Source organism: Mobula birostris, chromosome 4, assembly GCF_030028105.1.
Source record: "Mobula birostris isolate sMobBir1 chromosome 4, sMobBir1.hap1, whole genome shotgun sequence".
Lineage (NCBI taxonomy): Eukaryota > Metazoa > Chordata > Chondrichthyes > Myliobatiformes > Myliobatidae > Mobula > Mobula birostris.
In genome coordinates, this window is record NC_092373.1 from 165,990,964 (window position 1) to 166,008,310 (window position 17,347).

The following is a 17,347-nucleotide window of genomic DNA, read 5'->3' on the forward strand; positions in this document are numbered from 1 at the left end:
TGAGAACTCAACCCTAATAATTGACTCCAAGATCTTCCACTGAGGTCAGACCATCTGGCCTATAGTTTCCTTTCTTTTGCCTCTCTCCTTTCTTGAAGAGTAAGGTAACATTTGGAATTTCCCAGTCTTCAGGAACCATTCCAGAATCCAGTGATTCATGAAAAATGATTACTAATTTCCCACTAATTTTTGATCTATTACATGCCTTCTCTTTGGCTTTTATGTTCGCTTTGACTTCTCTTGTTAGCCATGGTTGTGTCATCTTTCTTTCAGAATACTTGTTCCTCTTTGGGATGTATACATCCTGTGCCTTTCAAATTACTTCTAGAAATTCCAGCCATTGCTGCTCTGCCACCATCCCTGCCAGTGTTCATTTCCAATCAATTCTGGCCAACTCCTCTCTCATGCCTCTGTAGTTCCCTTTACTCCCCTGTCATACTGATACATCTGACTTTAGCTTCTACTTCTTAAATTTCAGGGTGAATTTGATCATATTATGCTCACTATCCCTAAGGATTCTTTTACCTTAAGCTCTCTAATCAATTCTGATTCATTGCTCAACTCCCAATCCAGAATAGCTAGTCCTTTAGAGGGCTCAACCATGAGCTGCTCTAAAAAGCCATCCCGTAGGCACGTTGGAAGGACAAACCAATGTAGAACATATAGGGTTAATGATAAGGCACTGAGGAGTGCAGTGGAACAGAGGGATCTGGGAATACAGATACAAAATTCCCTAAAAGTGGCATCACAGGTAGATAGGGTTGTAAAGAGAGCTTTTGGTACATTGGCCTTTATTAATCAAAGTATTGAGTATAAGAGCTGGAATGTTATGATGAGGTTGTATAAGGCATTGGTGAGGCCGAATCTGGAGTATTGTGTTCAGTTTTGGTCACCAAATTACAGGAAGGATATAAATAAGGTTGAAAGAGTGCAGAGAAGGTTTACAAGGATGTTGCCGGGACTTGAGAAACTGAGTTTCAGAGGAAGGTTGAATAGGTTAGGACTTTATTCCCTGGAGCGTAAAAGCATGAGGGGAGATTTGAAAGAAGTATATAAAATTATGATGGGTATAGATAGAGTGAATGCAAGCAGGCTTTTTCCACTGAGGCAAGGGGAGAAAAAAACCAGAGGACATGGGTTTAGGGTGAGGGGGGAAAAGTTTAAAGGGAACATTAGGGGGGGGCTTCTTCACACCGAGAGTGGTGGGAGTATGGAATGAGCTGCCAGACGAGGTGGTAAATGCGGGTTCTTTTTTAACACTTAAGAATAAATTGGACAGATACGTGGATGGGAGGTGTATGGAGGGATATGGTCCGTGTGCAGGTCAATGGGACTAGGCAGAAAATGGTTCGGCACAGCCAAGAAGGGCCAAAAGGCCTGTTTCTGTGCTATGGTTTCTAATGAAAAGGCTATGGTGCTAATGTCTTGTAAATAACTGTGTAAGGTTGCTTCAGCTATGCTTATGTACATTAAACAGGTTATTTTAAGTAAAAGCAGGTGGTCCCACAGGGAACTTAAGCTATCTTAGAGAGTCTATTTTAGGACTGTCATTCCTTAAAGTACTGAGGCATTGCAATTCTGTCTGAAGAGAAAGTTGTTTATGTCATTTTTCATGCTGCCCACATCAATCTGACATTCAACTGGGTTGCTTTATGCCAATAACTTGAATTAACATGCAAGGTGCAGAAGTAAACACTAACGAACTTAACCTTCGAGATACAAGTCCAACTGTGTAAAAAAAAATGGGGTTTATTGCAATCACATAATATACTGGGTCTGCAGCCAATGACTGTGTAGAGCCCAGAGAAGCAGGAATTGTTTCCCTTAGATTAGAGAGGGGATTTACTCTAGGTGTTCAAAACTCTGAAGCTTTCCAATAGAGGAAATGTTTTCAATATCAAGAGCCTCAATAATTGGCACAAGGACCAAGTCAAGGGAATGTGGGAGCAGATAAGGAGATTTTGAACAGAATGAGTTGTTATGATTGGAATGCAATGCCTGAAAACTTGGTGTAAGTTGGTTCAGAGGCAGCTTACAAAAGGAACTTGAAAAGGAAATAAATTCATGGAGTTATGGGGAAATAGCAGGGGTGTGGTATTAATGGGAGAGCTCTTTCAAAGAACTGGCACCGACACAAGGGGCTGAATGGCACTCTGTACTCTTAGGATTTGATGGTCATGTTTCTGATAAAGTGCCTTTCATCTTTAACATATTATACTGCCACTGCATTTTCGTCACTTCAGAAATTTAATCAGTTTGCAAACAGCAATGCATTAAGTCTGTGGGAATATACATCTTGTTTTGAACAAGTTCAGCTTTTGTCCAACCTTTGCAGCTCATAAGCTACCTTGCCAACAATGTGCCACTGAATCCACACACAAATCTGTCCCAGTAGTTCACTTCCTTGTAGCCTATGTTTTCCAGTGATAAACAAGTTCCATCCAGCTTTACTTCTTTCCACATCACGACCCACACACTTGGTCTCCAGCCAGCTGTTGTATTTGTTGAAATCTCTGGGGTCACACTGTTAATTGTACCTCAATGTGCAGGGTTTAAAAAACATCTGTGGCAGCTCACTTCTTAAAGCAGGTCAACATTTATGGCACGCAGATCAGAAGTAAATCTGCCCAGCTGAGCATTTTGTTGTGTGTCCATGCTGCATCAGTTCCACAAGAGCTGTGCAATAGTTGTGCGAGGTGTGCAGTACCAGCTGGTAATTGGCTTATTGGCATCACATGCACTGAGATGCAGATAAAGGCTTTGTTTTGCAATCCATTCCAGACCGATCATTCGATATATAAAGTACATTGAGGTAATACAAAGATAAATGTAAAATATAGTGTTATGGCAGACAAACAGCACTGCAGGTAGATGGATAAGGTGCAAGGACCACGATAAGGTAGATTGAGAGATCAAGAATTCACCTTTATCGTACACAAGGTCCATGTTACAACACCTGGAAACAAGCTGACCCTTAGCCGATGGAACACTTTAAAGCTTTTGTATACACTGCACAATGGAAGAAGGAAGAAGAGAGAAACACCAGGGTGAGAAGGGTCTTTGACTATGTTGGTTACCTTCCTAGCCAATGGAGTGCAGGCTGTTTTCTGTAATAGACCAGATACACTCACAATTCTCCAAGATGTCTTTGCGTCTTGGGCAGAGCATCGCCCTTAATAAACTGTGATGCTTTCAAATAGAAGACAAAAGTGATTCCATGCATGCTTGAAATCTAGAGCAACACCAGAAAATTTTCAGAAGGCCTTTGACAAGGTGTCGCTCATGAGGCTGCTAAATCAGATAAAAGCCCATGGTATTATAGGAAAGATACCAACATGGATAGAAGATTGGCCGACTGGCTAGAGACAAAGAGTGGGAATAATACAGGTGTCCCCCGCTTTTCGAACATTCGCTTTACGAAACCTCATTGTTACGAAAGACCTACATTAGTTCCCTGTTTTCGCTAACAGAAGGTGTTTTCACTGTTACGAAAAAAGGGAGAGCGTAGAAAAAAAAATCAGCGCGTGCCCCGAGCAGCCGTTCTCCCCGGGATTCAGAACGGCATTCTCGCCGGCATTGCTTAAACACGTGCCTGTGAGCAGCCATTTGCAAGATGAGTTCTAAGGTATCAGAAAAGCCTAAAAGAGCTCGTAAGGGTGTTACACTTAGTGTAAAACTAGACATGATTAAGCATTTCGATCGTGGTGAACGAAGTAAGGACAAAGTGAGTTTGGCTTGTGGAAGCTGACAAAGAGGTTTTGGCATCCCATGACCAAGAACTGATAGATGAAGAGCTGATGCAATTGGAAGAGGAAAGGATAACAATCGAAACCGAATGCAGTAGCAAACGGACCGAAAGTGACTGCGTGAGATTTTCGCTGCGATGATAAAGTACGACTTTAATTTTGAAAGGGTACGTCAGTTTAGGGCAAATTTACAAGATGGTTTGAGTGCTTACAAAGAACTGTATGATAGAAAAATGCGCGAGGCTCAGCAGTCAAGCAAGCCTTCCACATCAGCCACAGCAGACGACGAACCTCGACCTTCGACATCGAGGAAGGCAGTCATAGGAGAAGATAAGCTGCCTGCCCTAATGGAAACAGACGACACCTCAGTGTCCCACCACGCCAACCCCCAGGCCGCGGACAGATACCAATTCGTGGAGAATGCAGCGGTAGCCGGGAGGCACACAGCACATCTTTAAGAAAAAAGCTGAAATAAACATGCTAATTAATTAGGTGCTTCCCGGCACATAATTAATTAGCATGTTTATTTTGGCTTTTTTCTTAAAGACGTGCTGGGTGCGTCTCGGCCACCGCTGGACCCCTGCATGCTTCGTGGATCGGTATCGATTCACTGCCTGGAGGGTGGGGGTCACTGCACCACCCCAACCTGTGACGACTCAGCCTAACACACCATCATCAGTGTGCTCGGCAAGCTGTCTTCCCGATTCCCGTAAGTGATACTACACTGTACATACATTATTTCTACTTTACATAGGCTGTGTACTTTTATGTGTTATTTGGTATGATTTGGCAGCTTCATAGCTTATAGTTTACTGGAGAGAGTGTTTCTGCCAAGAGCGCTTGCGTGAGATTTTCTGCCAAGAGTGTTCGCGCTGTGTTTTTGCCGACGGCGCTTGCGCGAGATTTTCGCTATGGTGGACAGTGCAGGCAATGATTGTGGAAAAGTATTTCTACTTTATATAGGCTGTGTATTTATCATATAATTCCTGCTTTTACTATACGTTACTGTTATTTTAGGTTTTATGTGTTACTTGGCATGATTTGGTAGGTTATTTTTGGGTCTGTGAACGCTCACAAAATTTTCCCATATAAATGGTAATTGCTTCTTCGCTTTACGACATTCCAGCTTACGAACCATCTCATAGGAACGCTCTACCTTTGGATGGCGGGGGAAACCTGTATTCTGTAGTTGGCTGTGGGTGACTAGTGGTGTTCTTCAGGGGTCGATATTGGGACCGCTTTTTATCTTGTAATATGTCAATGATTTAAATGACGGAATTGATGGCTTTGTGGCCATGTTTGCAGATGATACAAAGATAGTTGGAGGGGCTGATATTATGAGGAAGCAGGGAGTATGCAGAAGGACTTAGATTTACAGAATGAGTAAAGAAGTGGCAGATAGAATACAGTGTTGGAAAGTGAAAGGTCATACACTTTGGTAAAATGAATAAGGGTGTAGGCTATTTTCTAAATGGGGAGAAAATTCAGAAATCAGATGTGCAAAGGAACTTGGACTTTGCCATGCAGGATTCCCTGAAAGCTAACTTGCAGGTGCAAGGAAGGCAAATGCAATGTTAGCATTCATCTTGAGAGTACTAAAATATAAAAGCAAAGGATGTAATGCTGAAGTTTAGTAAGGCATTGGGCAGACGGCACAGAGTACTGTGAGCTCTTTATCTACGAAAAGATGCGCTGGTATTAGAGATGGTCCAAAAGAGGTTTGCGAGAATGATTCTGAGAATGAAAGGGTTAATGTGTGAGGAGCGTTTGCTAGCTCTGGGCCTGTGCTCACTGGAGTTAGAAAAATAAGGGGGGAGGGAATCTCACTGAATATAAGAATATGAAGACCTATTGAATATTGAAAGGCCTAGACAGAGTGGATGTGGAGGGGATATTTCCTATATCGAAGAATCTAGAACCTGAGGGCACAGCCTCAGAATAGAGCGACGTCCCTTTTGAACAGAGATGAGGAGGAATTTTGTTGGCCAGATGGTAATGAATCCGTGGAATTCATGCCACAGATGATTGTGGAGGCCAAGTCACTGAGTAAGGTGAGGTTGATAGGTTCTTGATTAATCAGGGCATGGAAGGTTACGGGGAGAAGGCAGGAGAACGTGATTGAGAAGGATAACCTAATCTTTATGTGTTTTCTCCAGTGTAGAGTCAGTGTGCTAAATGAAGCAAAAACAACAAGCATTGAAGCTTATGTCATCAAGAACCAACTGAGATGGAGCGGTCATGTTGTTTGATTGAAAGACGAACGTCTGCCGAAACAAATCTTCTACTCCCAGTTTAAAGAAGGCAAACGTAAAAGAGACGGACAACAGAAGAGATTCAAAGACGTCTTAAAAGCCAACATGAAGAAATGTAACATCGACATCAACAATTGGGAAACCAATGCCAAGGACAGGAAACTCTGGCAAGCCATCATCCGAGAAGGAACAGCAACTTTCGAAACCAACAGATGTGCAGAATTAGAAGAAAAGAGAAGAAAATGGAAAGAGAGGCAGCAACAACCAAAGTCTGATCTGCCATCTAGAACTACCTGTCCTGAATGTGGAAGAACTTTCAAAGCCAAGATTGGACTCGTAAGCCACTTGAGAGCCCATAAGTAGATCAACAGAACAAAGACTATCATCCTCGACCTCAAGGGATATCCACGACAACGACGAGAGGAGACCACATTGTGAATACTGACTGCAGTATCTATAGCTAACTACGTACTTACCAGGAAAGACTACAGTATTTGGGTTCCTGGAAGGTGGGAAAGGAGGAGGTTAAGTGACAGATATTGCCATAGTATTGCAGGAAAAGCAATGTACCATACAATGAATGAGGAGTAGATGGCAGATCACGTATCATAGTGGGTGCCAAGGTTAGCATGATGCTGTTACAGCTCGGGGCATACAGAATTTCGAGTTCAATCCCACGCCATTCTATAAGGAGTTTCTATATGTCCTCCTTGTGGAATGCATGGGTATTCCCCAGGTGCTTTGGTTTCCTCCCACAGACCAATGATGTACTGGGTAGGATAAGTGGTCATTGTGAATTGTCTCGTCATTAGGGATGTGGCTCGAGGGCCGGAAGGGCCTATACCACACTGTATCATTAAATCAATAGTTGCAAAGAGAATGGTCCCTTTAAAATACTGAAAGGGGAGAGGAAGGGAATATGTGGCTGCTGGTGGAATCCTATTTCACTGGAATTCTAGTTTTGCCCTTGTGGAAACATCAAACCCCTCCCAATTGCCTGCTCCGTGTGAGCAGAGAGTCCACCTGTAGAAGGTTTACAGTGGGTGCTGCCTCTCATCAGTCTTGTTGTATACTTGCCTTAGCATTACACTGGAAAGTTATCATCAGTATCTGGGTTAAGGTAACTGTGTTCTAAAACTTCCTGTATTGCAACTTCAATAATCAATTTATGGTATGATTTGCTACTCAAAAATAACTTTTATTCTTGTTACTTTGTCAGAGTTTGTTTCATCCTTCAGAACTGGTGTCAGATGAAATCCAGATGAAGGGTCTCAAGCAACTTTCCCTCTTAATTTTTTTTTACAGCTGCACAGACCAACCACTGGTCTGAGCAGGAAATTCTTACACAGCCTGAAAATTATGCAGCACTTTAAATGCTTTTAGATTATAATTTTATTTGAAATATTACTTATCAAAAATTCAGAATACAGAAGTTTTCACATTTATTTACTCAGGACACTGTCCATACACAGAGTCTACAGAGGTGAGGCATAGCAGCTGCACGGTCATGGACCCTATACACATTAAAGAGGAGGAGGTGTTTTTCTGTCTGAGGCAATCAAGGTGGACAGTTCCCCAGGGGTTGACAAGGAGTTCCCTCAGACCCTGTGGGAGGCGTACAGAAACTGCAGGAGCCCCTAGCAGAGAAATTTATATTATCCTTAGCGACAGGTAAGGTCCCAGAGTATTGGAGGTTAGCTAATGCTTTGCTGTTTCTAAAGGGCTCTAAGAATAAACCACAAAACTATAGGCTGGTGAGCTTGACATCAGTAGTGGGAAGTTATTGGAACGTATTCTAAGGGACTGGATACATGAGTATTTGGATATTCAGGGAATTATTAGGGATGCCTTTGTGCATGGTAGGTCATGTCAAACCAATCTTAGAGTTTATCGAGGATTTACCAGAAAAGTTGATGAAGGCAAGGAAGTAGATGTTATCTACATGGACTTCAGCAAGGCACTTGGCAAAGGAAGTTGCCACATGGGAGGTTGGTCAAGAAGGTTCAGTCACTTGTCATTCAAGATGAGGTAGTAAACTGGATTGGACATCGTGGGCGAAGTCAGAGAGCGGTAACAGCCTCTCTGACTGGAGCCTGTGGCTAGTGGAATGCTGCAGGAATTGGTGCTGAGTCCACTGTTGTTTGTCATCTATGTCAATGATCTGGATAATAATATGGATAATTGGTTCAGCAAATTTGTGGATGACACCAAGATTGGTGGTGTAGTGAACAGCGGAAGACTATCAAAGTTTGCAGCGAGATCTGGACCAGCTGGAAAAATGGGGGAAAATGGCAAATGGAATTTAAAGCAGACAAGGTATTGCACTTTCGGAGGACCAATTAATATACGTAGTCTTACACAGTGAGTGAGGACTGTGGTAGAACAAAAGGATCTGGGAATACAGGTCCATAATTCATTGAAAGTAGTGTCACAGGTAGATAGGGCCATAAAAAAAGCTTTTGAAACATCGGCCTTCATAGATCAAAATATTGAGTGCAGGAGTTAGAATGTTATTTTGATGCTGTATAAGATGTTGGTGAGGCCTAATTTGGAGTATTGTATGCAGTTTTGGTCATCTAATTACAGGAATGATGTAAATAAGACTGGAAGAGTACAGAGAAATTTTATAAGGGTGTTGTCAAGACTGGAGGACCTACAAGGAAAGATTGAATAGGTTAGGACTTTACTTCTTGGAATATAGAAGATTGAGAGGAGATGTGATAGAGATATACAAAATTATAAGCGGTATAGTTAAGGTAAATGCCAGCAGGCTTTTCCCACTGAGATTGGGTGAGACTAGAACGAGAGGTCATGAGTTAAGGGTGAAAGATGAAATGCTTAAGGGGAACATGAGGGGAAACAACTTCTCTGGGGAGAATGTGGATCAAGCTGTTGGAGCAAGTGGTGGTTGCGATTTTGATTTCAATGTTTAAGAGAAGTTAGTATAAGTACGTGGATGGGCAGGGTATGGAGGGCAATGGTCCAGGTGCAGGTCACTGGCAGTGGGCAGTTTAAATAGTTCAGCATGGACTAGGTGGGCTGAAGGACCCATTTCTGCACTGTAGTTTTCTATGACTCTATGATATCAAACAAGCACAACACACAACTCTCAAAACAAGTAAACGATATCACTCAGTCAAAACTACTGGCAGGCACAATGGCAAATGTAAAATGTTTTGACTAGATAGCACCAGCATTCAGTAGTCTGGCAGGTTATAACAATAAGCTACTGACGTCCATTCTGTGTTTATTGTTACAATTTTTAACAGTGGTTAAATTGAAACTCTGATGATGTAAATACGTTGAAGCTCTAAAATGTTTCAAAGTAAAGGTTGTGGTATGTTTATTATTCAGAAAAATAATGGATTATATTCATTAACACATTAATTGCAGGGTCATCCACAATTATATTAACATAAAATTCAAAACTATATTAGCATTATGTAGAAGAAGACTCTAGCTGTGCAGCAAAGGCAATGTGTGTTGGAGCATTTCAGTTACTGCGCAGCTGTGCACCTGCACAGCCTAGAGGGAACAGTGCTCGGTGGAATGTTGATTGCCCATTTCCCTCAACAGTTTTTTTCTTTCTGATCCCAGCATCTGCAGTCTTGTGTTGCTCTTTAATGCTTCTCTCTACTTTGTACCCACCACTCTCTGCTCATCCAGTACTATCCTTCTCTTATTCCAGCTACCTCATGTTCTGTTCATTCATTACTCCGATCACTTATGCACACACCAGGAGACTGGACAGACAATTAATTTAAATGTTTTTTTGATCAAATCCTTCCATGGCTTCATCCTTATCCTCTTTTTGGTTTCCTGCTAACCACTGAGGAAATACTGAGCCTACATCTGTACTATCGAAACCCCAGTGAATGAGATGCCCCATTTCTGGTCAACTATCACCTCTCTATTGCACCCCAATTTCTAATATCAATCCCAAGCTTAGAAATTCCCAGTTTTAGCCTCTTGATCTCTCCATCTTTAGTAACTTCAGTGTAATTATATTCTCAATTTAATTATGTCCTTGATATAATTATGTATGGCATGATCTGCCTGGATGGCACACAAAACAAAAGCTTGATGCTGTATTTTGGTACATGTCAAAATAATAAACCAATGAAACCTAACTCACTCTCAGAACTCAGCCTCTTTGCAGAAGACAGGTTGGGTCTTAAATGTTGCACAGAATAGGCAGTTTTGAAAGAATCAAAATTAAAAATGAGAATAAGTATTCATCTGCAAATTGAGGAAATGTCAGAACAAACGACTCATTATTGTGTTGTGAATATATTATGTTAACTAGGGGGCCGTGCACAATCCTGATTTGATGGAGGCAGCCGTCAGAAGCACGGAGGAACACCTGGAGAAACTTCTGAAATGCCCGCTTTGCTGCCGCTGCCGCTGCTACTGTGCGATTGAGAATCTCTGGAGGGAAAGGCCCCAAATCCTTGGCGTTGCCTATTGCCTGTTGCCGGGGCTGGGGTTGGAGCGCTCGGCAGAGATGGTGCTCGGTGCTTGGTGTTGGAGAGCTGGTCGGAGGCTCGGAGTTTTTGGACAGACTTAGAGTCGGACTGTGGTCGGATGCTTCCAGTATGCTGCATCGGCAAGTTGGCAGTGCTGGAGGTTTACCGTCTGCGTGAGATGATGGGACTTTCGAGAGACTTTGAGACTTTTACCGTGCCATGGTCTATTCTTATCAAATTACGGTATTGCTTTGCACTGTTGTAACTATATCTTATAATTATGTGGTTTTTGTTAGTTTTTAAGTCGGTTTGTCATGTGTTTCTGTGCTATCATTCTGGAAAAACATTGTATCATTTCTTAATGCATGCATTACTAAATGACAATAAAAGAGGACTGTGCCCTCATAATCTAATCTAACTCTCAGAACTCAGCCTCTTTGCAGAAGACAGGCTGGGTCTTAAATGTTGCACAGAATAGGTAGTTTTGAAAGGAATCAAAATTAAGAATGAGAATTAAGTATTCATTTGTAAATTAAGGAAATGTCAGAACAAACGACTCATTATTGTGTTGTGAATATATATTTGTGAAAATATGCAAAATATACATTCAAGTGTGGAGTAGAATTATAGATCTTATTATGCTTCCTCAAGCCTGTGAATGTATCCTCTTTGAGGTGATATTATTCTATTTAATGGGATATAATGGATTTTCTGGCCCCAAGAGATTTCCTCATTATCCCATTGCACATGGAGGGAGACTGAAAAAACCTTTCAGTTAATCCAACATGTTCAGGATCTGATGGTGTTGGACTCACAGATTTTCCAAACTACTGAATATTTCACATTTTTAATTCACTTTTTTGAGATGTTATGTTTTATTATAATAAATTTCACATTGAACCCTGTACAATTAAAGTAATTTTGGTAAGATTAAGCACCGTAATAACCTCCAATTAGACAGCTGTTGAATGAACCAATCTTCTGTGGCTTTAAAAATTTTACCTGAATTTGCCCATGACTGGTGAACCTGACTGTAGCTGACTGTTGAGCATAATCTATTCTAGCTCGTGTTCCTCCTCCTTTCTCTAAACTTTAATTCTGGCTTCTAGTTTCTTACTTTTCAGTCCTGATGAAAGGTCTCACCCTGAAACATTGATTGTTACTTTCCTTTGACCCAGTGATTTCCTCTAGCCTTTTTTTTTCTGTATGCCGCTCCAAAATTTCCAGCATCTGTAGTCCCTCTTGTATCTGGAAGGCTTGGAAGAATATGTTGTTGTTTTACTGGGTTTTGCATACCCAAGAATCTCAGTTGAACATCAATTTTGACCATGCCGGTGACTTAGTGCTTTCTCGCTGATCAGGGTCTGGAATCAAGCTTTGTGTAGATGAAAAGTTTCCTCAGCGAATGTCAAGCTATTCAAAGTGATAACAGAATTATGAACCCATAGCATAACTTTGGACAACCTCATAGCTAAGGGTCATAGGACAATTGATAGAAATGTGTTCTCCTGGTCTCAGAGTTATGACACAATGTTGAAATGGAAATAAACAAGCTTTTTCCACTGAGTCAAAGTATTGTTCAGTTTCTACACCAAGCTAATTTTTAGATGAATATTTGTTTCTATAGTTGGAATTATTTATCCTCGACAAAAGTTACTCACTCAGGTTACTTCAGCATCTGTGCCTCTTATAATCTTCGAAACTTCTATCAAATCTCCCTGCAGCCTCCGATGCTTCAGAGAAAACAACCCAAGTTTATCCAGCTTCTCCTCATAGCACATGCCCTGCACCATCCCCAAAGCGTCCACATCTTTCCTCTAATGGAGTGACCAGAAATGAATGTAGTTCTCCAGATGCAGCCTAACCAGAGATTTTTAAAGCTGCTGCATAGCTTCTCAACTCTTGAACTCAATGCCTTCACTATCAAAGGTAATTAGCCATTTGCATTCTTTACACCCATGCAGCCACTTTCAGGGAGACATTTGCTTCCTTAATAGTGGACTGGAAAACCCACATAGCTTTATATGCTCATGGAGGAGGAATGAATTTAAAACCCTCTGACAGACACACAGGAGATACAAGGGACAGCATCTTTCAGCTTTCTTCTGATGACTAATTACAGTTCTAGAAGTATAGCTTACGAAATGACAATTTAGCTCCATTGATCAACGCTGGCGTTCATGTTCCTATCATCGTACTGCACCTCACCTTGTAAGCATAACCATCTATCAACCTGGATGATACCCGGGCACTTACCTGCACAGTTATTATTCTCGTTTGCGTGCCAGTGCCAGGTGAGACGTCCACCTTGTCCGTGTTTTCAAAGAAGATGTCGTAGTTCTCAAGCAATGAGGCCATCAGTTTGTTGGAGATGTTTTGCTCCTGTATTCCTTCAAAACCAGCGGAAACACTGCCAGGTTGGAAATGCAAATGTTATAATGTAGAACACAACTGTGGTAAACCAACCATTTCTGCTCCAATCTTACTTGAGATTCCCTCAGGAAATTATGAGCTCAGTCACATTATGAACTGCTGGTCAAGCTGATACTGTTTATTGCAGTGCTTGAAATGATGCATAGATATTTAGTTATCAGATTGGCTGTGGATTTTTTGGTAGTCTCAGGAACGGCAACTCCCTGTACCTTAAGATATCCCATGGGAAGTTAGTGGCTATTTCACTACTGTTCAATCACAGTACAATAACACTTTAGTTTAAAGCATGTGATGTGATCACAAGACCCTGCTGTCTCCATGACAACAGTTGTCATTAGGAGTTTACCAAAAAAAATCAGAATAAACTGTCTCCACAGACTCGTTAGTTAGAGATTTCTGCTGAAACAAAATATTGGTTCTTGTACGACTCCTTCGATATAACGGAATATTATCAAAAGGATAAAACAACGATCATTTTTACAGTGTCTTGAGCGTGTCAAAATATGTACCTCAAAGAACATCACAGGAGTATAGTCAGAAATAATTAAGATCTATCCCAAGAACGAGGCATTAGTCATGGAAAACTTAATAAGGGAACAGGTTACCATGGAGGAAATGTGGTGGAGAGTTAGGGGTGTTTTCACAGGGAACTTAGAGTGAGGCAGCAGAGGGCATGTCCTCCAGTGCTGTGGCAAAGGAAGAGGGAGAATGAACCCGAGTACAAGAAAGGAGCACAGAACTTGGTGGGGTTTGCAGATGTGGAGAGGGTTGAATCCATGGTGATGCTCAAGCAGAGGGATGTGAATTTTAAAATACACTTTTGTGCAAAAATGGTGACTAACGTAGGTCAATGTTGAAGTCATGGTTATATAATGCAGTGGTCCCCAACCTCCGGGCCGCAGACCAATACCGATCCGTGAAGCATGCAGCGGTGGCCAGGACGCACCCAGCACATCTTTAAGAAAAAAGCCAAGATAAACAACCTAATTAATTAGGTACTGCTCGGCACGTAAGTGTCGGTCCAGATCAGAGGTGACGCAATCGGCAATCGCCTCTGATATGGGCTGACACTTACGTGCCGGGCGGCACCTAATTAATTAGCTTGTTTATTTCAGCTTTTTTCTTAAAGATGTGCTGGGTGCGTTCCGGCCACTGCTGCACCACTGCATGCTTCGTGGCAATGTATCGGTCTGCGGCCTGGAGGTTGGGGACCACTGATATACATGTATGCACAGGTGAAAAACTTAGTCCCAGCAACATCAGAGACACAACATTTATAAGAAAAACAAATTAAACATAAATGATGTGAAATTATACAAGAAAGAACACATTTGGAATAAACAAACAAGTCCATTGTAGTACAAAGTGGTCAAGGTGTTGCTGCATTGAGCTAGTGATTGGTTGTGCAGGTTGAGTCAAGAACTGAATGGTTGAAAGAAGAAGCTTGTTGGTGTGGGACTTCAGGCTTTTGTACCTCCTTCCTGACTGATAGCAGCTGAAGAGCAGAGTGATCCAGCAGGCTGATGCGCAAACATCAGTTAGACACCGATAACTGGCCCCTGCTTGAGGTCAAGTGCAGGTGGAAAGTGAGAAGTCGGTGAGGAAAACTCTTGAAGTGGACAAGAATGAAGATATCAGGAATAAAAAATGAATATACCAGAAACACTCGGCAGGTCAGACAGTGTAGGCAAAAAGAGAAACAGAGTTGGAGGTTCAGTTCAAAGACACTTCATCAGAACTGGCAAGTTCCAATGAAGGGTCTTTGACCTAAAATATTATGTCCACCGTTCCTGACCTGCCGAGAACTTATAGCAATTACTCTTTTTATTTCATTTTTCCAGCACCTGTAATTTTTTGATTTTTATTTATTCATGACTACACAGGATTAGAAATGCAGTAGTCTTATTCTAAATACAGTACAAGATAGAATATAAGACCACAGGAGCAGGAAGATAACATTTAACTCCTCATACTTGTGCCACCATTCATTCATCAAGATCCTGGGTGATCTTCCATTTCAACAACATTTTATCCATACTCCTCATCAAATAGTTCCTCTTATATCTTGAATCTACAGACCTTGGTTTTGAAACAATCAATTACCAAGTCCTGTCAGTCCTCCAGGACAGAGTCATAGAGTAACGTAGCATGGGAAAAGGACCTTCAACGCAACTTATCCATGCCAATAAGCTAGTCCCATTTGCCCACATTTTATCCATATCCTTCTAAACCCCTCCTATCTACATATCTGTCCAAATGTCTTTTCAATATTGCTATTATACTGTAACTATCTCAAACACATTCCCTGGCAACTCATTCTATATATGCACCAGACCTTTCAGGTCCCTTTTAAATCTTTCACCTCTTACCTTAAACGTAGGCCCTCTATTTTTTAGTTCGCTTTCCTTTGGATAAAGGCTTTGTGCATTCACTCTATCTATATCCAGCATGATTTTCTCTACGTCTACAACATCACGCCCCCTCCAATGATTTTATGCATGTTTGCAACATCACCCCTTTGTCTCCTACATTCCAAGGAATAAAGAGAAGCCTGCTGAACCTCTCCCGATAACTCAGACCCTTGAGTCCTGGCAGCATCCTTGTACATCTTCTCTGTACTCTTTCTAATTTAATGATGTCTTTCTTATAAAATGGGGACCAACACTGAACACAATACCACAGGTGCAGCCTCACCAACATCTTGTAAAATTGCATTATAACATCCCAACTCCAAAACTTAAATGTCCTGACTGATTACTACGGATAGAGAAATTTAAGGACTGTAGGCCCTAGGATCTAGACTCCATGATGAAACCTTCCTCCATCTACCCTGTCAAACCCTTGAACAGTTTTGTAATTTTCAAAGGAATTGAACTCTGATGAATATATATCTTACCTACTGAACCATTCATATGATAGTCCTGTTATTCTGGGAACCAGCACAGCAAATCATCACTCAACCCTTTCAATGGCAAGTATATATTTTTATGCAAGAAGCCCACGATACAGCACATACATTCTCTCCAAAATCTTACATATTTGAAGATTAGTGCAGTCATTATCAGTTAACTATCATTTAGAACAACATTTACTACTATATTGAACACTCATTACTATCTCCTGAGGTCAATAAAATAATTAATCTTTTATCATGTGCTGTGTACTGTTACGGTGGTCAGTTACCACTTGACTTAATTGTGGGTCACTTCAGCATCAAATTGGCAACTCTATAATAGATTAGAATTGTAATGGAGTAAGCACCGTGGCTGCGACTTCTGTTTGTGAAAGTGCCTTATTAACCGAAACACTGCCAAAATGATCCAACAATCGAACTCCAGCAGGAGTTGTTGAGTTTCTTAAGACAATTCTTCATTTTTATTAAATACTGTTCTATTCTCTCTCATAAACGTACATTTCCCAAGAAACTTCAAAGTGAAAATGTACTCCACTCCTAGGAAATGCAGTAAGACAGAACAGTCAGTTGAATGAGACGTGACATTTCCAAAGAGAACCCAGGTGCACTAAAAATAACATGAAGTTTGCTGGTTATAGAACATAGAATAGTACAGCACAGTACAGGCCCTTCGGCCCACAATGTTGTGCCGACCCTTAAACCCTGCCTCCCATATAACCCCCCACCTTAAATTCCTCCATATACTGGTCTGGTAATCTCTTAAATTTCACTCGTGTATCTGCCCCCACCACTAACTCAGGCAGTGCATTCCACGCACCAACCACTCTCTGAGTAAAACACCTTCCTCTAATATCCCCCTTGGACTTCCCAGCCCTTACCTTAAAGCCATGTCCTCTTGTATTGAGCAGTGATGCCCTGGAGAAGAGGCACTAGATGTCCATTCTATCTATTCCTCTTAATATTTTGTATACCTCTATCATGTCTCCTCTCATCCTCCTTCTCTCCAAAGAGTAAAGCCCTAGCTCCCTCAATCTCTCATCATAATGCATACTCTCTAAACCAGGCAGCATCCTGGTAAATCTCCTCTCTACCCTTTCCAATGCTTCCACATCCTTCCTATACTGAGGCAACCAGAAGTGGATACAGTACTCCAAGTGTGGCCCAACCAAAGTTTTATAGAGCTGTGTCATTACCTCGCGACTCTTAAACGCTATCCCTCGACTTTTGAAAGTTAACACCCCATAAGCTTTCTTAACTACCCTATCTACCTGTGAGGCAACTTTCAGGGATCTGTGGACATGTACCTCCAAGTCCCTCTGCTCCTCCACACTACCAAGTATCCTGCCTTTTACTTTGTACTCTGTCTTGTCCTTCCAAAGTGTATCACCTCACATTTCTCCGGGTTGAACTCCATCTACCACTTCTCAGCCCACTTCTGCATCCTACACTATCCACAACACCACCAACCTTTGTGTCGTCTGCAAACCTGCCAACACACCCTTCTGCCCCCACATCCAGGTCGTTAATAAAAATCAC

The 17,347-nt window shown here is 41.6% G+C and overlaps 1 protein-coding gene and 1 long non-coding RNA gene across 9 annotated transcripts in view; one reads left to right on the top strand and one right to left on the bottom strand.

The window, feature by feature from the left end:
• The window catches only part of LOC140196733 (uncharacterized), a 154,414-nt gene extending 142,425 nt beyond the window's left edge, over nt 1–11,989 (top strand). For 2 of the 3 annotated variants that reach the window (XR_011885799.1, XR_011885801.1), the window contains exons 5-6: nt 5,903–6,507; nt 7,453–7,753. This is a non-coding gene — a long non-coding RNA (uncharacterized lncRNA). Of the gene's footprint in view, nt 1–5,902; nt 6,508–7,452; nt 7,754–10,304 lie in introns of those variants that run through there. The other variant, XR_011885800.1, reaches the window with a different exon arrangement.
• The window catches only part of fam13a (family with sequence similarity 13 member A), a 252,954-nt gene that overhangs the window by 169,596 nt on the left and 66,011 nt on the right, over nt 1–17,347 (bottom strand). For all 6 annotated transcript variants that reach the window (XM_072256425.1, XM_072256424.1, XM_072256427.1 and 3 more), the window contains one exon: nt 12,721–12,874. In XM_072256425.1, the coding sequence (XP_072112526.1) occupies nt 12,721–12,874 (154 nt within the window). The remainder of the gene's footprint in view (nt 1–12,720; nt 12,875–17,347) is intronic.